General features: G+C 45.1%; 1 protein-coding gene across 4 annotated transcripts in view; it reads right to left on the minus strand.

Moving 5' to 3' along the window:
- Positions 1-20,298, minus strand: part of DENND2A (DENN domain containing 2A) — a 58,669-nt gene that overhangs the window by 11,102 nt on the left and 27,269 nt on the right. For all 4 annotated transcript variants that reach the window (XM_040560968.1, XM_040560947.1, XM_040560939.1 and 1 more), the window contains exons 5-14: positions 17,457-17,578; positions 14,408-14,605; positions 12,240-12,333; positions 10,910-10,960; positions 7,721-7,908; positions 6,896-7,005; positions 6,612-6,681; positions 5,986-6,063; positions 5,353-5,493; positions 1,773-1,921 (exon numbers count right to left, since the gene is read on the minus strand). In XM_040560968.1, the coding sequence (XP_040416902.1) occupies positions 1,773-1,921; positions 5,353-5,493; positions 5,986-6,063; positions 6,612-6,681; positions 6,896-7,005; positions 7,721-7,908; positions 10,910-10,960; positions 12,240-12,333; positions 14,408-14,605; positions 17,457-17,578 (1,201 nt within the window). The remainder of the gene's footprint in view (positions 1-1,772; positions 1,922-5,352; positions 5,494-5,985; positions 6,064-6,611; positions 6,682-6,895; positions 7,006-7,720; positions 7,909-10,909; positions 10,961-12,239; positions 12,334-14,407; positions 14,606-17,456; positions 17,579-20,298) is intronic.

Raw genomic sequence — 20,298 nt, forward strand, 5'->3', positions numbered from 1 at the left:
AAATTAAGACTCTCCTGAAACTGCTTGACACTAGGAGCAAGGTCTTCTCACATACATCAAATGGTGAAAGCCTTGCAGATAGCTGGCAAGTCTACAATAAATATTTGAATCTGAGTCCTGTGGTCTAACAGACCTGGATCTTTAAAACATGACTCCCCCCCCCGCCCCCGAAGAAAGCAGTTTATGTTATATTTAGAAATTTCTAGAAAGTATGATCCTATAGCTCTCTTTTGTCTTTTACAGGCCTGGGCAGTTTGATTCGTTCCTAAAGATTCTGGATATATTAACAGAAGATACAGGGGAAAAAAAAAAAAAACAAGTATCAACCCATGGAAGTGCTCTGAATTAGAGATATTCTGTAACACAGCATGCTCAGAATACACAGTGGTGGGTAGTCATAAAGATATTTGATAGGAAAAGATCTGGTAAGTAAAGGTTCATTCTGAAGAGATGCCTTAAAAATACAAAAAAGCCCCAAACCCTACCACCCATTCTTACCACCCAGCCTCATGTAGAGATTAAGATATCAACTGTGTCCTTAACAGATTTTCCCAAAATGTTAAATTTATTCTATAGCAGAGAAGAAAAACCTTCGAAAACAAAACTTGTCATCATAAATTATCACATAAATCATATATGTAGAAATACAGAGTTTTGGATGAATTCTCTGCAAGTCTGAATGCTTTGCATTTCAAGTGTGGCTTAAATATCCAGAACACCAAACATCTATGCGTATAATGTATCACTGACTATAAAGAAGCAAACCTCCCCTCCCTGACCCAAGGCAGATGCCAAAAATTGCAAGCAGCCAGCGCTGCCAGGGTACTACAGCTTCCCTCTCCCCGGCTTTCCTATTCTACGATAAGACTGCCTGAGCTCTGCCCTCAAGAGCCCTGGAGCCCTGCAGGATGAGTTTTTTCCCTCAGCTTTCCCGTAGAAGGGGCCTCCCCATCTTTTGCCCCTGCACTCAGTCCCAGGACTGCAGCCTGCTGGCTGGAAGTTGTGAGAACAGACAGCTTAGGGGCACTGTAGGCTCCTGAAACCTGAGCACGCTCCTCGGTGTCATTACTCATCCAGGCAGCTTTTCCTTCCCCAGCCCTGGCGAACTCTCCTCCTTAAATCCTCAAGTGCTTCAAGGGCTGGAGAGCAGCCAGCCACCAGCTGCAGGAGATCTTAAAGAAACCTGGGCCCATTTTTCTAACTTTGGAGAGCAAATTTAAAAAAAAAAAAGGCAAATTGAGCAAATTTAAAAATAGAAGAGGGAAGTCCTCTGTCCCCATCCCCCTCACCGCATCCTTTACTTTCCTCCTCCACAAATCCTTAGGAAAGAACCAACATTAAAATTCAAGCTGAAGTTTTAAAGCTTTAAGAAACAAATTTTGTGACATCAGGGAACAATCCAGAAGGGACAGCTACCTCTGCCTGAGGTCTCACCTTTAGAACATGAGCACGGCTCTGTGCAGCACCCCGGACCAAGAGGAGGTGAGTTGGCTCCTCAGTACCAGGGCTCTACTCTGAAACCTTTTAGAGGAAAGGGAATCTGGTTCTCTATGGGGATGGAAGCAGCTCACTTTTTGCAAGCTGCCAAGTTAAAATATGGTGCATGGCTTGAGTTCCCCGCTCCTGGGAATTATGACAGCCCTACTTACATCAGATATGAGTTGGAAAAAAGCACAAAAGAAAAAAAGAACAGGGCAAAGAGATCAGTCACTGCAGTCTCCTCAGCTTCCCCTCCATAGCAGCGTTTTGTTTAAGGAAATGCAAGAGGGTACCTGAGCTTGTCTGCGATAAAGATCACCCTCCTTTCAAGGAGCAGGGAGGCGAAGACCCTGCTCAGGTGCCGCACGCTGAGGGATGTGAACAAGGACTCAAAATCAACATGCTCAAGCCTGGAGTCAAGAGGCCGCCGCAGCTCAATTACCTGTTGGAGAGGAAAAGACCACAGGTCAGCTCTCACCATCCGCTGACACCGAGGAAGCAAGGACCCGACGGATATTTTACAAGCTAACAAGCAGTACTGACTCCGCTGCCAGACACCACACAGCATTCAGCCCTCCAACACAATCTTCCAAAGACCTCCCACAAACCCTTCTTCCAGATGAAGCTGAAGACCATCCAGAGTCCACCCCAATGGGCACAGCATGAAACCATTCACACGTTCACCCCACTGGACTGAGGACAGGGAGCTCTTCATAAGGAGGAAAACTAGTTTGTGTCCAGCTAAAAGCGGGTTCCAGGCTTTCTGACATTCAAGCAACAGAGTGGCACAGAACTGTTCTGATTTTCATTCTTATTTTCACAGATACGATTTACTTATTTTTTTTACTGCAAGAATCTCGATGTCTGATCTACTGACCATAAATTTTTATACCAGTTACAGAAAAGAGTTCCTTGTAACCTGTGGGCATTTTCCCTTGCTCATATCTATTTAAATAATTCCTGTCACACCATCTTGGCACTTCATACTCCTTATCTTAGACAGATCTTACTAAATTGTTCCTGAAAACTTCCAAAGCCAGACTTTTCATAAACCCCACAATAAAATCTACTCTAGCTCTGAACTACCCTTAACAACACCAAGCCTACAGGTTAACTCTCTCAGTGGCAAATTACCTCTCCGACTTGTCTTACTCTCAGTATACAATCAGAACAACTGGACACTTTCTGCTCTGTAGGAAACTTCTTGTCTATTGGAAGGTCATTATCACCTCTCCCTCTTTGCCCTTTGTTTTCCGTATTAAGCAAACCATTCTCTCAAGCCTTGCCTGTGTTTTCTAAACCACTTAGTAAGTGGAACTACTTCTCTGGGGCTTTCTCCTAGTGTTTATTTACATTTGTTTTGAAAGCGATACTCCAAATGAATCTCCACCAATGCTGGAGAGCAGGAAAATTGCCTTCCTTCATTATTCATCCTTTCACTTTCTTTCACAATGCCAGAGATCGTCTTGATAACATCATATGGTTATTTCCACTCATTTTATGAGCCACTACACCACCAGATCATTTTCTGAAGTACCGCTGCTCATTCAGTTACTTCCATGTCGTATTAGACTGCTGATTTTTCCTTCACAGCATTTTGCTCTTATCCATGCTGAATTTCAGACCAAATCTTGAATTTAGTAAGGTCATTTTGAATTTTAATCCCTATCTCTCCGAAGTGCCTGCATCCCATCTCAGTGCTGTCATCTACCGATTGTACAAATGTGGATTTATGCCATCAACGAGATCACTAACGAGCATCACGGATCCTAGAAACAGAGAGCCGAACCATTCTCACAGCTTGCGAAGCACACCACTGGGAATCTACTCCTCGAGTGCGGATTTTTAACCAGCTATGCATGTGCTTTGCAGAAATTTAATTTAGCCTGGCCTGTTGAGTTTGGTTAACGAGAATGTCAGCACGTAGTGCTATACTGAAAGCCTTCCCACATTTCCCTAAAAAGCCTTCCGCATTTTCCTCTCTAGAGTTGGTACTTCAGAGAAGAAAACTACATGAGTTTAACACGACTCTTCACAAATCCAAGCTATTTCTCACTACTTTATGATCCTCTAGATTCATATAAGCTGATTATGTAGTTTGTTCCTACATACTTTGAGCAATAAGAGTTAGGCCGGTCCTGTTACATTCCCTCATATCCTCCTCACTCTTCCTCTCCTTGAATGCAGACACTAGGCCTTCCCTTTTCTACTCTACTGGGACTTGCTGTTCTCAGAGCTGCTTGCAAAACAGCTGCTTTTGCGAAACAGCAAAAAAGACAACACTGCAGTTGTTTTTCACAGAACTGTATCCCGAATCTCCTCAGCTCCTGATTACCCCAATACTGTCTTGAGCAAACTCTTCCTGCTCTGCCCGGCACCCTCACCCTCTCGTTGTTGCTATTAATAGCATTAAGAGTCTGATTGTAAATAATTTTCCTTCTGAAGGCTAAAAACACATAGAATATGACAGCCCGTCTTCACTCTCCATACATTAAAGGTTTCCTAATGCTAGAAGAAGAAATCAATCCAGTGTCAGCACTCAGTGTTTCTCTCTGTTTCATCCTTCTAACGTATTCACAGATCCTCCCTTACTAGCCCGGGTTTCCAAGGAAATTGGATTCGCAGTAGTCATGCTCCCACTTGGTGCCCTCCTCCTGCCTTAACTTTTGATTCCCCAGCTGGCCAGGTTCCCATTTCAATGAGCAGGGGTCCCAAGGACGATTACATTCTGCAGGAAGCAGCCGCCCATGGAGGAGAGGTGCGCTGCATCAGCGCAGCGTCCCTGCTGAGAGACGGGCAGTGCGGTGCGCAGCCAGCACACATCCTGCTTTGCAACAGCTCCCCCGTGCACTGGCACAAAGGCACTGGCACAAAGGCACTGGCAGGGCAGCCGGCAGGGGCACGGAAACTGCTCCGTGCTCAGAGAAGAGGGAGAGTGAGGAAGCAGGTTTCACTAATTCCACTGTTTATAGACACACATACTTTGTCCTCTACTGGCTCTAACTCATTTTAGCCTTCATTTTTCCTGTTTTGGTCCTTGTGTGACTTACACACTTTTGACTTCCGCAATATGTATACTGATATCGCTAGATAAAATAGGGCCAGTTGGTTTTGTCTGCTCAAGCAGACTGCTGATTGTCTACACTTGGCATGCTCCCTATTAGAGAAAACCTCCATCAGCTCTGCCTCTTTCCCCTTGCTCACATTCAGGGTACGTCATGCCCAACAGGAAGCATGGCCGAGACCACATTCAATTTGGCTCCCTACTTCTGCCAACAGCCCTTCAATGCAATCCCCCAAAGCTTTGCTCTCTTAAACCCTCCCTCTGTCCTCACATCACGCCGGGGGAGATGCAAAACATACCCTCATCTCCTTGCTGTGAAAACAAAGTTTTGAAAGGCTTTGCCCTTATGTGATTTCAGATATTTTTTAACCAGAACTCCCTCTTTTGCCCCACACAAACGGTGATTCTGCATTACAGATGCCAGAGCACATGCAATTAATCCTGAGTTCAGGGAATTAAGCGGGGAGGTCCTTGAGCAGATCCGAGGTCATGTGCTGGGTAGCATGGAGTCTGCCAGTCTGTGGCACCGGGCCTCAGCACCAACGTCCTGCTTCATTCTGCCACGTGGCTAATGTGTCTCCACCTTTACTTTTACCGTGACTTCCTTTCTGATGCTGAGGTCACTGGAGAACTCTCCATGCCATCCCCTCTGCTCCCCTATCTTACTCCTTAGCTTCCTCCCTCGAAACTGCCAGACAATCCATCCTTCTTGAACACCTCCAGTGCTATGCCACAGTCCCAAGTTCCAGTTGTCAGTACTGCACCAGCTGCTGCCCTAACTCTCCCTCTCTCCAGGCTAGTGTTTTTACCTCTGTTCCTGAGCCCGGCAAGAAGTTCTTGACTGTAATTGTCCGGCCCAAGGCTGGGAAAGGTGCCTCCATGACACTCCTCATGAGAGGCTGCACCAAGGCTGGGGAAATGCCCCGTCTCTTCTCAACCTCATCCAAGATCTGAAATAAAACCATGAAACCACAAAAACGTGTAAAGCAGGAGGAGGGAGGCAACACCAGTAAAAAAGTGCACCAGCATTCTCTCCTTAGCACAACACTGATGTGGAGCCTTGAATCACAAGGAAGAAAGTAACGTGGAACTGAAAGGCTTGCATTTTCTTCAGCAAGAGAAACCGAGCTCCAGGGGGGGTCAATGGAAGGCTTACACTTTGCAAGCTCCCCGTGTTTCTCAGCATCAGGACTCCACCTTTTAACCTCTGAGCGCTTGTGTGCTGGTAGTTCTGCTGAAGGAGTAAGGCAACAGCTGACAATCTATTTTTTCCTTTTAACTGTATTTTTGCTAGGTTCTGGAATTAGCATGCAGTTGCCTTGCCAACACCATTTCAGGCCCTTTCTTCTGGCATCACCTTCCCTTATTTCCATTCTTCCGTTGACTTTATTTTTGGGTCTCTTTTGGCCTACTGCACAAATTCCCTCTCTCTCCCCTCTCACCTTAGAGAAGAGATTGAAGCATCCGAGGCGACTCACAATGCAGTAAACTTCTGGGAGACGCTTCCCTTTCCCACTGGGCTTTCAAGACAAACACAAATACACACACACAGAGAACACCAAGAAAATATCAGAGTTGTAACTACTGCACAGATAGAGTGACTGGTCTCTTTAGTTCTACAGCTCACTAAAACAGGGCAGAAGTGGGTACACCCATGATATGATCCAAACCTTCCTAAGTCAAATGGCCAAGACAGAGTAAACTGCTCTACAGAGACAACTCTGAGCCTACAGGTCCAGGTTTAGTCAACTGTTTATTAGCTATGTAAACCTAAGGGAGAGAAACCCTACGTCCAGCTTAGTGGTGAAGCAACAGTCTGTGATCATAACGTTAAGCATTGGTGTAAGGAAAAGGCAAAAGAACCATGTCTGCGCTGGAGGATGGCATTCAGAGAGGGACCTTAGCACTCACTGAGCAGAGTAGAAGAGAACAAAGCTGTTCTGCTACCACCCTTTCCACACTTGAAGAGAAGAGCAGCAGCTTTCTACTTTCCACAACAGGTAGCAGTAACAACAACCCCACAGAAGGTCGCACCTCTTCTGCTAGAAGAAAAAGAAGGGGTAATTACCAGCAGCCTCCTACAGTATCCAAAACGCCTGCTTCCATCTTCCCCTGTCAGGACAAATGAGAACGTCTCACTGCAGAAAGAAAAACCAGAATGAAAAGAAACCAGAATGTCACCCACGTACAAAGTCTCTGACATACAGATGAACCCATTAAGCCCACAATCTTTTTGCATTTCCAATACACCCCTCCCAGGGCTCTGCCCAACCTTCTACCATAACAGCCCTCATATTTAATTAGCTCGATACATAAATCCATCTCTCATGAGCCACAAAGTACAGTACTTACCTGGCAAACTGATGGATGGGGGCCCAGTCCTTTGCATCAGGAAAGCAAAACTGGGGAATAGCTTTCAACTGATCTTCTGCCTCACGCATGAATTTGAACGAGCGTTCAAGCTAGCAGAGAACAGAGAGAAGGAATGTTTCCAATTAGTCATGTGGGGATGGAATGACTTCAAATATTTTTCCTGTGACAAATGAAGAGGTGATGACAGAGGCTAAGCTTCTGCCTGGAAGATATTAAAATTTCTGTGATTCTGGCTCACCTAATCTTTAGATATCTTAAATTAACTTTGCACCCCCGATTCCACCAAGCCCTGTGTCTGCAACACCTGCCCCTGTGCTCAACTGTGCCTCCAGGCTGGGACACACCTTCCAGCAAGGGACAAGAGTACTGAAGTCTGGGGGGAACTCTGGTTACACTGCATTTACAAACGTGCTGTCACATTGGCTCTCTGTTTCTCTCATTCCCTGTTTTCAGCTAAACTGTTGGTGAAAGCTGTGCCTTCCCTTTAAGAACACATCTTCTCCCAAGTGTCGGTTTTCCTTAAAGAAAAAATAAATGGGGGAGAAAGGAATAGCTACATAAAAGTCATAGCCAAGAGCAGCAAAAGATCTGAATCAGCTGCTCTTTCAACAGTGAGGAATGTCATAACAATTCTCAGGGGGTTGCTGCAGCCCCTCTGTCTTCTGTCTCACTGAACAATGCCACAGCAGAGGGGTTTCTGATACAACACGCAGCTGGCAGAGAAGCTGTGGCTTCTCCTCCAGCAGCGCAATTCACCACGCACTCTGAGACACAGCAGCCAGAGCTTCCCGACAGGCACCACACCTTCAGTGGGAACTGCTGGGTAACTTCAGGGACGTAGGTGGCTCCAGCCTGCTTCTTGTGCAACGACACCACAACAAAGTACTCGAACAGCTGCCTCTCTTGATACTCGATCAGGTCCCGTTCCAAGGTTTGGTACCGCGGGGTTTGTTTCAGGCGAGATTTCACATGGACCAGGCGCTGGCTGTGAGCTACAAAGAAAAAGATTAGAGTTTGTCACTTTGACTAGCTCTTTGTAAAGAGCACCGACAGGGCTTTGCAGAGACTTACAGATAAACTCAAACCACCTCACTGTGTTTGTTTTGTCAGTGGCTGAGCAAGAGGCAGGCACCATTTGTAAGCTGCACTATAAATATTGACAGAGATGGGACATAATCTTGTTAGTATCACCACCCTGAAGAGCTCTGGCAGCACAAGTATTTCATAGATGGCTTTTGCAGCTGAAGACAAGCCAAACTGAGATCCATGCGGGACACAGCAGAACAGATAATACCTGGGCATTCATCCTAGCACTCATTTATGTGCCTTTTGAAGACAGCACAGTTAGGTGATCGATCACCTTTGCTCAGAGGAGGCTGGGGGTAGCAATCTCCACAGTTTTACAAGACCAGCACGTGGGTCAGCCTAGGGCTCCCCCGGCTGAGTAATGCTGGGGACCCCCAGCTTCGGTAACATGTGCTGGGCTGCAGGCCAACAACAAAAAGCAAGAGAAGAGGTGCAAACGAAAAAGGCCGGCTCATGACAGACCTTCCTCTGCCTAAAGCGAATCTCTCAGGACTGTGTTTCTACAAGTTCTCCCAAGACAATAGGAAAACAAGAAAAACTGCCAAGCAAGCCATAACTGCAACACATATGAGCTGTGGGACAATAAACATTCCAGCATGGAAAGTAATGAAAAGCTGCCTGCTGGGAAGAGACCAGATGAGATTCCCTAAGACCTTCCCCCTGCTTTGTTTTACAGCTGCATCTCAAATTAAATCTCCATGAGTCTCCCTTAGCCCTACTACAAAAGAAAGAGAGAATTAACTACAAGCAGAGGCTACAGCACATTCTCACAAAGTGCTTTTCGCTAATGCGGGTGGTAATGCAACATTTTTGACAGAAACGACAACCACAGAGGTACTGCAGAAACTCCAACTACACAACACATCTGCTTGGAGACAGAGCTTTCTGGGGGATGGTACATACTTCTTGACCTTTTGTCTGGTCAAGTAGTCACGGACTGTTCCAGACAATATAACTTAAAGCAATCTTAAGGTGCTTCTTAAATCAGAGTGACACAATTCCAGGACAGTTAAAGCCCTGGAAAAATGACTTAGACTCCTTTCTCTCATCAGCTATTACACCATTTGCTTTAAGGCTGTAATTCTTCAAAAGCTTCCAGAAGTGGCCTCTGTTTTACCGGGGACTTCAAAAGGAGCTGTGTCACAGTAATGCTGAGTGCTTCTGAAAATCTCACTCAAGCTCTGCATTGTTTATATTCCATGCAACCTACTAAAGATACCAGGATTGTACTGCTGTCATCATGGCAGAGTTTGTCTCTAAACATTTTTCCTTCCCAAGGGTCAGTACTTCTGGCTCTGACATGCAGTCTGATGACTGGCGTCTGATGATTTACTGTGTCTCAGCTCATGTACAGTGACTTGCTAAGCAGCGGTAACTGGCTGGTGTGTTTGGTCTGTTAAGTACAACATACAAAACTGAAAAGTCCCAAATAAAAGATACTTGCTAAAATCATCTCCTTTTTCTATTCAAAAATAGGAAAGTCCACAGTTCAACAAGGCAGAAAGCAAAATACAGGTTTAGCTAGAGCAAACAGCAAGTGCCAGAGCCCCCGTTCACACTTATCTAGACACGCAGGCTTTTTGCACGCTCAGATCCAGGATTGGATCTGGATATCGTCCAGAGTCCAGTGCTGTTTGATCTGAGGTGACCTCTGACCATCTGAATCATCCCCTCCATTGTAAGCTCCCAGCTGCAGTTAGACATCCTACACAGAAACAAGGTGATGGTGTTGCACATGATTCACTGTGGCAAGTGGGAACAGACAAGAGCTTGAGTCTTCTTGGCCATATCTACACTGTCTTTCTCAGCTACAACTGAACGTGCGCTGTATTTCATAACACCATGTTTCAAAGCAATTGTGGATGCAATTCCTGTGCAATCTGGGCACAAACCCTTTCTCTCTATCTCTAGGATAGCCTGAGAACCTGTCAAAAGGCAGGCAGGGGAAGCGATTTTCACCTTGATCTTGCTAACGCAGCAGTACAGACCAAAGATTTCCAGATTTTCCAGTAGTTCTTATGTGGGAAGTACAACCAAACATGAGAGGGAACTCAGGCTGAGGTTTCTGTTCTAAAAAACTGGAAGAGGGTAAGGGTGAGCACTCCTAAGCACAATATGCTGTGGTGAACACAAAGTGGAAACTGCTGCTTTTAACTCTTTTCAGCTTGAGAACTGACCTGCTACCCCGATCAGGTGTGAATGTCAATCAGGAAACTGGATTGTGAAGGAGTTTCAATTTTGTATTCCAACTTCATCAGGATTTTTAATTCACCATATAAATTCTCAAGAGATTGTAATGCCACCAGCATGTCACAAGGGTAATTACCCATACAAGAAGTTTTGAGAAGAGAATTATGGAGACCAGTATACCCTATATCAGCTCTACTGGAGCAAAACAAAGAATGCAGCACTTTATCTCAACTCAGCCAATGCAGAAGAGTTTAGTTAGCAATAAATCATACAGTGCAATTCCATTTCCCTAGCTAGCCAGTATGGCTGGTGGGTTTTCTCCCTTAATAAACGAGTAGTGGGGTTAGTGAACACCCTGTCCTACTGTGAACATCCTGTCCCACTGCAATACTGCCTCTGTCAGCCTGTTCACACATTTATGACTGTGCACTCAGAAAAACCTCGTTTTACTTCCACACCATACAAGCCGTGGAAAGCTCCTATGAAAGGCAGTGCAAAGAGCTTTGATGGCAATTGGAGCAGATGTTTGTTTTGGATTCCTAAAGTCCTCTGCTCCTGGATTTTCTTCTGCAGTTTCCAGATCTTTGTCTTCTCACTGTGTTTTGAGTGGAAACAAGCTCTTACTCCAAAGGCAAAACACAGAGGAGAAAACTTGACCCAGGAACTCAAAGAAGAGTTTATCAGGAGCTATTGGCTCTCTTCACACATTTGCCTTACCTTTCAGTTTCTCTTCAGTATCACTGTCTGATTCACTGTTTTCATCTGTAACTAGAAAATAAGAAAGGGGAAGATGAAGTAAGTAAAGCCTATTTATAACTGTGCATTTCTTGTCGCTGACATGAGAAAGCCAGGCCTAACAATTTCAGGGGGAAGACAATACAGATCTCAAGGGCCTCATATGTTTCAAGGATGCATACACCCACAGACATTTAACTTACCAACCTCAGTATTTTCCCACTCATTCAGGGAACCCAAAAAAAATGCAACAAAATCAATTTTGCACAGCCCTAAGTTGCATAAAGAATAAAATGACAGAGCAGTATTTCATCCACATCTGTATAAGCACAACATGAAAGCAAAGTACTGATTCATACGCAGTAGTCAAGGGGTAAAAACAAACAAAAAGTAGGACAAGGGGCAAAAACAAACAAACAAAAATCCCTACAACTGCTGGAATGAATCAGACGCAGGACCTATATCATCCGATAGCCTGTTTTTGTCGATGCCTCAGATGCTTCAGAGAGGAGTATAAAAAATGGAGAAGGTTCATATAAACACACCCACCCACCTGTTTTATGTATGTACAGGACATTATGTATTTATGTACAGGACAAGCAGTAACGAGTAGTTGTGGGAAACAAACAGAGCTGGAGGCCACCTTTCACTGGAAATTGGGGTGTTTTAGAAAAAAACTACTGTGTTGGAAAGACGTAATTTAAAGTTTTGCACAGATTAGATATTTATAAACAATTGCTTTGAAGTACCTGAACACTTTTGGTAAGCTGTTGATTGGCAATGAGAAGCTGAAAGTCTTAATCTTGAGATGATGGAGATGGTCCTACAGCCAATAGTCTACAAACCCTGATTCCCAACTGAGGCTATTTATTTATTGGGATGTTGACGAAAACAGGACTGTTTCAAAACTCTACTATCTTCTGTTGGACAGTTCATTAAAGTAACACATTCCCACAGAATATTTTGATCTCAACAAATCAGATTCTTTGGACAGAACATTCTTCTCAAAAGCTTCTAGCCAGTTCCAGAAATAAACATCAAAAAGTGGAGGCATTTTTGGTGCGACCTATGAGGTTATCATATAAAGCCATGAAATGAAAACGAAGCGAGAAAAACAAAAAAGTGCCTTGTCATGAAAGGCCCTTGGGCAGTGGAACAACCTTTATCTTTCCAAAAGAAGAGGTGGAAGCCCCAACTCAGTCTCACACTGGACTGGAAGAAGCACTGAAAAACATCACATGAACGACCAAGTCAGCCTAAAATCTAGGTCCTCAAAAAGTCTTAGATGTACGATGATTCAAAGTTCCTTTACCTTTCCCTGAATTGCTCTCTGTAGACTGCGATAGTCTCTTGACACGTTTCTTTCCCCTCCGTGCCTCATAAATGGCATTGATTTTCAACACAAGCTGCTTAGCAAACACACAAACAAAAAAAAAGGTTATTTTCCTCGCCAGGCAAGAAAGAAGGTTAGAATTTCATGAAAAGAGCTCTGTTTCCCAATCCTGGCTATACTGAAACACTTCACCTGATGGTCTAGATACTTGTGTTACCAGTGGCCATGCTCACTCTGGCACAGATGCAGCACAGTTGTGCTGGCATGGCAGGAGCCCAAGGCAACAAGCCCTGATGAAAGGCCAGGCCTTAATGTGCTTCCACAGTCTGTGGCTGTACGAGCTTGCTGGCACCCACCTGGGCCTCTCCCTACCATGGTCAACTCTCCAGGGAGCACCAGAGGGTAACCCTTGGGAACCTGCCTTGTTCTGCAGGCTTGAAAGCAGAAAACTGGCTGGAGGATGAGAGAAACCTTTAACATCTTTATGCCCTTAACATATGCACTGGGATGTGCTTGGGAAACCTCCATACCAGGCATGGGGAAACACAGGACACAGGGAATGCTAAAGAATTTGAGATGGGTGGGGGGCAAAAACACTTAAGTATTTTATATCAGTGGTTTGGCTTTGCAAATCCTTTAATACCTGGTCTCCCAGCTGACCAGGAGAAAGGACATTTCAGTGTCAGGCACAGCTGGGCTTAGTAGCTCACCCAGTGCCTCTGGGCTCCCTATTCCTTCCCGAAGGGTGAGGAGTTGTGAAGGACCATGCCAGGCTTCCCCAAGCCTCCTCAAGCTGAGCTGCCTCCTTGTCAAGGTCCCAGGCAGAGACAGCACGATACAGCCACAGCATTCAGATTTATTCCAGAAAGCTTGGGACCCCTGCACACACGTTCTGAGAGATCATGGTAAGACCGGCAGTGTGGAAAAGGTGATCCACCAACAGACTTGGTCAAGGGATCAATCCAATTTTTTTAAATAAGAGGTGGGATGCTCTGATATGGAAGTGTATCTTCCATCCAGCTCCCCAGCTCAAGTCTCAGGTCAACCTTGCCACTGATACAGTGAATTTCTGTTCTGAGCTTGCTCTGCAATACTGCTCAGGGGCACTGCCCAGTAAATACGTACTCATAACCTTCCCTTGAGCTGACACAAATGTTTGTGTGAAAACACTGACAGAGCTCAAGCACATGCACAAAGGTGTAGAAATAATAAGAAAGAAAACCCAAAACATTTGTAGTCTTTGGCTCATTCCTGGAGAGCTGAGGTATACAGAGAGGGCATTCAAAAACCATATATGCAAATATGAACACAGATCTGGCAACCAAGAAATAAAGAGGATAAACAAACACATGCCTTTTTCCCCAAATGAAAACTGTGGGTTCAGAAAAAAATCACCACAGACGGGCCCTGGTAGTCTTTGCTTGTCCTGCAAAGACTGGGACAAGAAACTTTGTTTTTATAACTGTGTTTTTGAAATGTTCAATAGATAGCCTGCTGCCAAACCTCGTTTGGACTGAATACACTTCCTGCTAGATCTGAAAGAAAATAGGATTAAAACAGAGTCATGCTGTATCAAAATACAAGGTAGAAGATGTCGCTCTAGAAAATGCCCTTCACTAATGACAACACGTCTTGTCACTCAAATGTCATTTTTTTCATTATTCACTTACAATCACACCTTACATTGGATTAGAAACAGCCAATGCATGCATGAGAGCTAACGAAGAACAACAGGTTGCCAGGAGGGAGCACCAAGATGACACATTTCTGATTGTCCCACCTTTCAAGCAAAGGAGGAACTAAGATGCGCTCTTTTTTTTTTTTTTCCCAGAGATATTCCTTGCTTTTTCCTCCCCAACAAGCATCAGCTTTTATCCAAAAATGAAACTGCATTTTTTCTCTCTTTTTTTTTTTAATCTCTCCTGACAATCATGATATCTCAGATGGAAAAACTTGCAGAGATGTTTGTGCACCTTCCCCTCCAGACACAAACGGAGTTAAACATAAGCCAGGTCAAGTGCCAGAACAAGGGCTATACTGCAGGGATGCTGCACTGGAAACTGTAGAAAATATTCTCTCACACTGAAAACATACTTCCATTCCTGCCTGGAAGAAGCTAAGCAAAAAAGAGAAAAGCCAAGATTTACCTTGGGAATCTTCCTTCTCCTCTTGCCATTCTGAGGGTCTCCCAAGGAGAAGAAGGTGTCGTCTGGACTGCTGGGGGTTGAGGGAGGGCTGATTTTGGATGGCGACCCAGTTCCATCGCGGCTCAGTTTCCGTATATCTGGCAGTTTGAAACTCCGCCGCTCTGAGTTTTGTCGGAAAAAAATGGGCTTGGAAAGCAACTGGAAATGGAGGAGAAGGAACGAGTGAAGACAGCACCTCAAATGTACCTTTGCTTCATTGCTAACACTGTCATGGCAGTAGAGCCAGTGGGGAATCCACACCACTCAGCTGGCAAAGCCGGCTAACTTCTGAGAATGCTCACATATTCCTGCACACACAAGGAACGTGTCCAGCTGCCAGGCTAGGCCAGAACTATTTTGACCAGCAATTTAACCAGCCCACACTCATTTCGGAACATAACACAAACCCAGGGTTTGGTCAAGAAGCCTTACTCTAGTGTGAAAATACTCCCAGGACTTGTGCAATCCAGAGGCTGGGACTGTAAACAGGACAAGACTAACCAACCAGCCAGCCACAAACATTTGGGATAAGGAGCAGATGGCCAGGAGGAAAAGAGAAGCAGTGAGGCCAGATGAAAAGCATGGTCAGTATTCTGTCTCTTACAGGGGCAAGAATTAAATATTTCAGAGGAGGGTACAAGAAAATTGTCACGATAGACAATTACGGAGACTGGTTTCCTCCTAAGCAAGTTCAGTGGGAGCACACCAGGAGATATTTAAGTACCAAAAAAATAAGTTCTTAAAATCTCTGACCAAGGACAGCAGCAGAGAAGCAGAGAGCTCAGCTCTAGATAAAGGAGGGCAAACCACTTCTCACCACAAAGGTGCTCAGTAAGAACTTTTTTTTGTCTCCTCTGACAATTTCCCAGCAGTTACGATATGGTTAAGCTGCCCCTTTTCTGGGCACTGAGTATGCACTCTCAAATGCTATCTCTACAGGGCACTAGGAACTGTAGGTGGGAGGTATCCAAGCTAATCCTGAACAAGTCATGCCAGTGCTGTAGCTGAGGTAGCACAATGGTCTGCCTGCATCAGACATACCCAGAAGAGGCATTAACCAGACTGATGCATCCATTCAGGCTAGCTCAGGTGCTGCTGGATGGCTTGGCAGAAGACGCACAACTCACAAAAATGCTTACCACCTACAGAGAAGTCACACGTTGAAACGAATCTTCGAAGAGTCTTCACGTTGAAGAATCTCATCCTGCACTAGTGATATAAGCCACTGCTGGAAGTCCGTCCAGACCCCAGCCTGGGCAGGCTCTCCAGTGTGATTCACACTGCCACTGCAAACCAGTCAGCTGCCAAGAGAGCTGCAGAACTTCTCTGACTGAAGCAGATCACAGCTTTGGGATGTCAAAGCACCGTAACGTAACATAATTGCTCCCCTTCAACTCTTCACTAACTGTCCTGCTGGGAACTGTATCTAGGGTGAAAGATGTTTCTGTGTAACACTGCAGTGCCACTTACACAGTATGATGCCAAGCGATTGAAAAGCTGTCTGAGCAAAATCAACTTCATCCCAACACTCCCATACAGACTTACACTGCTCTAGAGCTCACTAGTAACAAGAATGGATTCAGAACTGCAGGACAATTTTCTCTTTGAAGCGCTGAATTATTTGGAAAAACCTCAGTTGCTGATTAAGCTGGTTGGAAAAGAGCAACACATCAAGAAATGCATGTCAGACTTCTGAAAATGTTGGCTAACAACTTTAATAATAGCTGCAGCTTGGAGAGCATGGGAAAACCCTTCGGTCAGGAAAACCATGTTTAGATCCCTACTACCTGCTCTGCCAAGATGATTTGTGCTCTAACATTGCCCCTGCGGCTCCAGGCTTGGACTATCTAAAATAGAGAACAGGAACCGGCCGAAACAGCTCAGGAAACTGAGAGCAGGGCTGGCCTCAGTGAGCTCGGAGCAAGATGTGCTTTACCTCTTCTTTTGGTTTCACTGCCACGGAGGAAAATGGAACAAATCTGTAAGCTGTCCTGCTGGTGGGGACATCCTTTTTGGACAGGCTCCCTAAACAGGGGAGTGGCATTACAGTAGTTAGCAAAAGAGGCATCCTAAGGGAGTGGTTTGCAGACGCATCTTGGCGTCAGCACAGACAGACTGCCTACAGCCCACAGACACTAAGCCAAGACAACTGCAGGGCTTGATTACCCAAGCACTTAAATGCCCTCTTTGAAGAAGGGGGGGAGGAGCTTTCCTGCCCTCATTGTTCAGTATCTGGAAGAAATTTAGTACTCTGCTTTTGTCCCAGTACAGGTACGGGGCCAAGACACAGCAGCTAGTTTTCACTCTCAGCTCTGCCAGTGCAGCCCCTCTGCCAGTGCTCTAGGCCGTTCACAAGAAGTGTACTGGGATTTTTCTGTGCATTCAGAGCTAATTCCTAAATCCAAACCACCTCATGTCACGAGCACACCCATTTCTGGATTCCCGTTTTGTATCTGTTGCTGTCACTAATGTACTCCTCACATACATGAACATGCTAAAACTCAAAAGCTGCTCTTTTCTTGCTACACATTTGTTGCAGAAATTGCTCAGAGGACAGGGCCACGGTACAGTTTGCTGAGGATACATCTGCATAAAAAATGGATTGAGGATTTCTTCCCATTTGTTTGTCACACCAGTCTTGTATTGCAGCTGCATAAAATCCCAGTGTAACGTCACATAATTTAGCCCCTTTCAATCCAATTGCTCCTTGCTGCACAGCGGATGCAAAGTACCAGGGGAAGGCAGCTCTGGTGTGAAAAAGAATGCAAGCCAAGAAACCATTTGTAGAAGGGAATAGTGTTTTTACCTTGCTAAAGGGCAATACATCCTCTTCTGTCACACCACACTCTGACCAGTGGTAAAGACAGAAAGGAAAAAAATCCTAATGGTACCCAAGTCAGTGGCGAAAAAAAAAACCTAACAATATCAAAGTCAGTTGCAAAACTCCACTGCTCCACACAGGACCCAAAGACCCCTGGAGCAGGAGAGGTGGCCACTTGAATCGAAGTACCTTAGTGGGAGTCCCAGGTACTGAAGAGGTGGGGGATGCTGGGAAGGTCAGGACGCATTTCTTCCCCAAACAGCGGCTGTTGGTCTCAATGTCTTCATAAGGGTTTTCCTTTGATGGTGGATCTGCAGCAAAAAGCCACAAACAAGAGACTGTAAGTGCAGAAAATCCTTGAGGTTTGCCATAAGAATCTGTTTGGGGATCTGCTGGCCTTCTCCCACCTCCCACATCAGGCATAAAGACCTGTTCTCAAGCATTCCTGCAATTGCTTCACTCTCTCCATAGCCCTTGAAGTCCAGCTGCTCACTGGACAGTGTCCAAACCTTGACACTGATGTATGCAGCCATAGAAACATATCACAGAAACTACAGATGGAAAAGACACAGCAAGTCCTCAAGCTCATTTCCTTGTCTTCAGAGGAGCTGTGAGGTTCCCATGCACAGTGGTCCGTAATTGTATTTCCTTCTTTGCAGACTTCTGCTTAGAGTTATTTCTGAACGAAACTGTGAGCTAAAGGCTAGCATAAGGGTCCTCTATCCTCTATTTAACCCCATGTTTAGGGCAACGTCTGGTCATCATTTAAGTGGAGTCAACACGGCTCTTGGGCTGACTCTGCAGAGAAATTTAATTCATTCTCTGAGCACGGATCTCTGTGACACAGAACAGGTTTTCAAACACATCTACCACTCATGAATGTCTCAGTTCCACACGTCCCACTTTAGAAAGAGGCAATGATTCGCTTTACTTAACCTAGACCATGCAAACTCAGGGTGCTTCCTCCCTGAAGAGAAAGAGTGAGGGAAGAAAAAAAGGAACATCTCTGAAAAAAGATTCAGCCCATTCTTACATGAGATCCCCTCAAAAAAATAAGGCCTCAATGACTACCCAGGGGTGTCCCTTTCATCCCACTGACTCTGGAGATGAGGTCCATGACTAGTCTGAGTTTTAAACACCCAAAATTATGTATAATGAACATCTTACAACCCATTCTTCAGCAGTGCTGGAAAATGTTAACGTAAGTGTCTTCAGAGAAAAGTACCCAACTCTGGAAAAGCAGGTTGCAGTAACTTCAACCAAGCATCTTAAAAAACAGTGACAAATCTCAGCCCAAGCACCTTCATGGGCACGCAACTTGTTATGAGACTTCTCTCTTCATCGCCATCCTTTCATGCCATCCCAACAGACAGCTGCGACTCAAAACAACTGCCTTTCTCCTATGTTCATGTAACGCCTGGCTGAGAGCTAAGACTGGAGGCCAGTGATGCTGCAGGCCTCTAGAAGCAAGGAGTGTGGATGGCTTTAGGATCCATCCATCCTGACCTGCTCCGACCTGACCGCCCTGCTGGGGAGGGGAGCCCAGACCAAGTCTTCAAAGACAGAATCCCAATTCTTTTCCAACACTGACTTCTATCCACTGCTTAGAGATACTCATCACTGCACTGGTGGACCTGAATTCACCAGGAAGGAAAAGGTATGCCTGTGTGACACTGGCAAAGCAAGTCTGCACAAACATTTTGTCAGGAACCATGCTCCAGTCCCCGAAAGTGGCTCCACCTTCTAATGCCAATTACATATTTCAGAATTAAATTTCAGCTGTCGTATACTGGGTAGACTGAAGAAGGAAGAATGAATTTAGGTTCTGTTGCACACCCTGTACTCAAACTGCTCGGCAGCATGTCCAAATAGTTTGAAAGAAAGAAAAAAACATATTTTCCCTCTTTTTGACACACAAACCTTGACATCCATCTGCCCATTACAATTTCCAATATTCCAGGTAAGCAATGGCAAACAGGTAAAATGATGGTGGTACATGAAGGGAATCTGTGTGACTTGCTGGGAAAGGCAACAGTTCTCTCACCAGCAGTTGAACCCTCTCCAAGCCATGCAATGCACGTGGGGTGTACGTGTGTGCTTGCATGCCCTGATGGACACACGACTATCTGTGGGTCAGCTCTAGTGTCCTACGACTGAGGTCCCTGTTACCCCTCCATTGCTGTGGTTTTCACATGTTGTTTCTTTTTATTTTGTGGACTATAATTGCCTGCGGTCTTGTGAAAAATAAAGCTGTGGCTTTTTTGGAGTTATCCCTGTCTACCCCTTTTCCCAAGCTCCCACGGATACACCACCAGGACTGCAGGAACCAATTAAAGATCACTGACTCCAGGCAAAGCCTAAACATGCAGCAAGAAAAACAAACAAACAAGCATGCTCCATTAGCTGACGATTAGCCACTACTTTGTTTTCTTCTAATCTTTGAAACAAAAGCTGGAGGGGAGAGAAATTTCAGGCTGGTCTTTGAGTTCTGTGCAAGCGTGGGACACACGGGTGTGCTTGTGTTTGGACGGATGGATTTGCTTATAAAGCCGACCTGTAACACTCTCCCTGTTATTCCAGTTGACAAGGTGACATTTACACAGAGATTTCTGAGACCTCCCACCACGCCCCAAAACACACAAACACAAAAACCCCACCAGCTGTTCAGGCATTTCCCATCTCTTTCACCACCCCAAGTAAAGAAGGAAAAGGCAGACACAGGCCCTCAGCTCCACATGAGAATTTGACAGCTTCAAAAATGTCAAAAAAGGACAGGATGGCATCACCTTTTCTACAACCAGTCCCAAAAGAACACCATTCTTTTCAGAGAAAAAAAAAGGTTTTGATTTCTTTCTAATCAAATATGATGAGATTTTATTCATATCAAAACAATAATGCCCTCACTGCTCCTAAAAGGTGCAGCTGCCTCCCACACTGAATAACGCAGACCACCTTTGTAGGTAGCGGCTGTGTGTAAGAGCTGCTGCAGCCACTCTTTTCCTATTCCACTAAACTCAGCCTTACGCAACGC

Source organism: Cygnus olor, chromosome 1 (genome assembly GCF_009769625.2).
Source record: "Cygnus olor isolate bCygOlo1 chromosome 1, bCygOlo1.pri.v2, whole genome shotgun sequence".
Lineage (NCBI taxonomy): Eukaryota > Metazoa > Chordata > Aves > Anseriformes > Anatidae > Cygnus > Cygnus olor.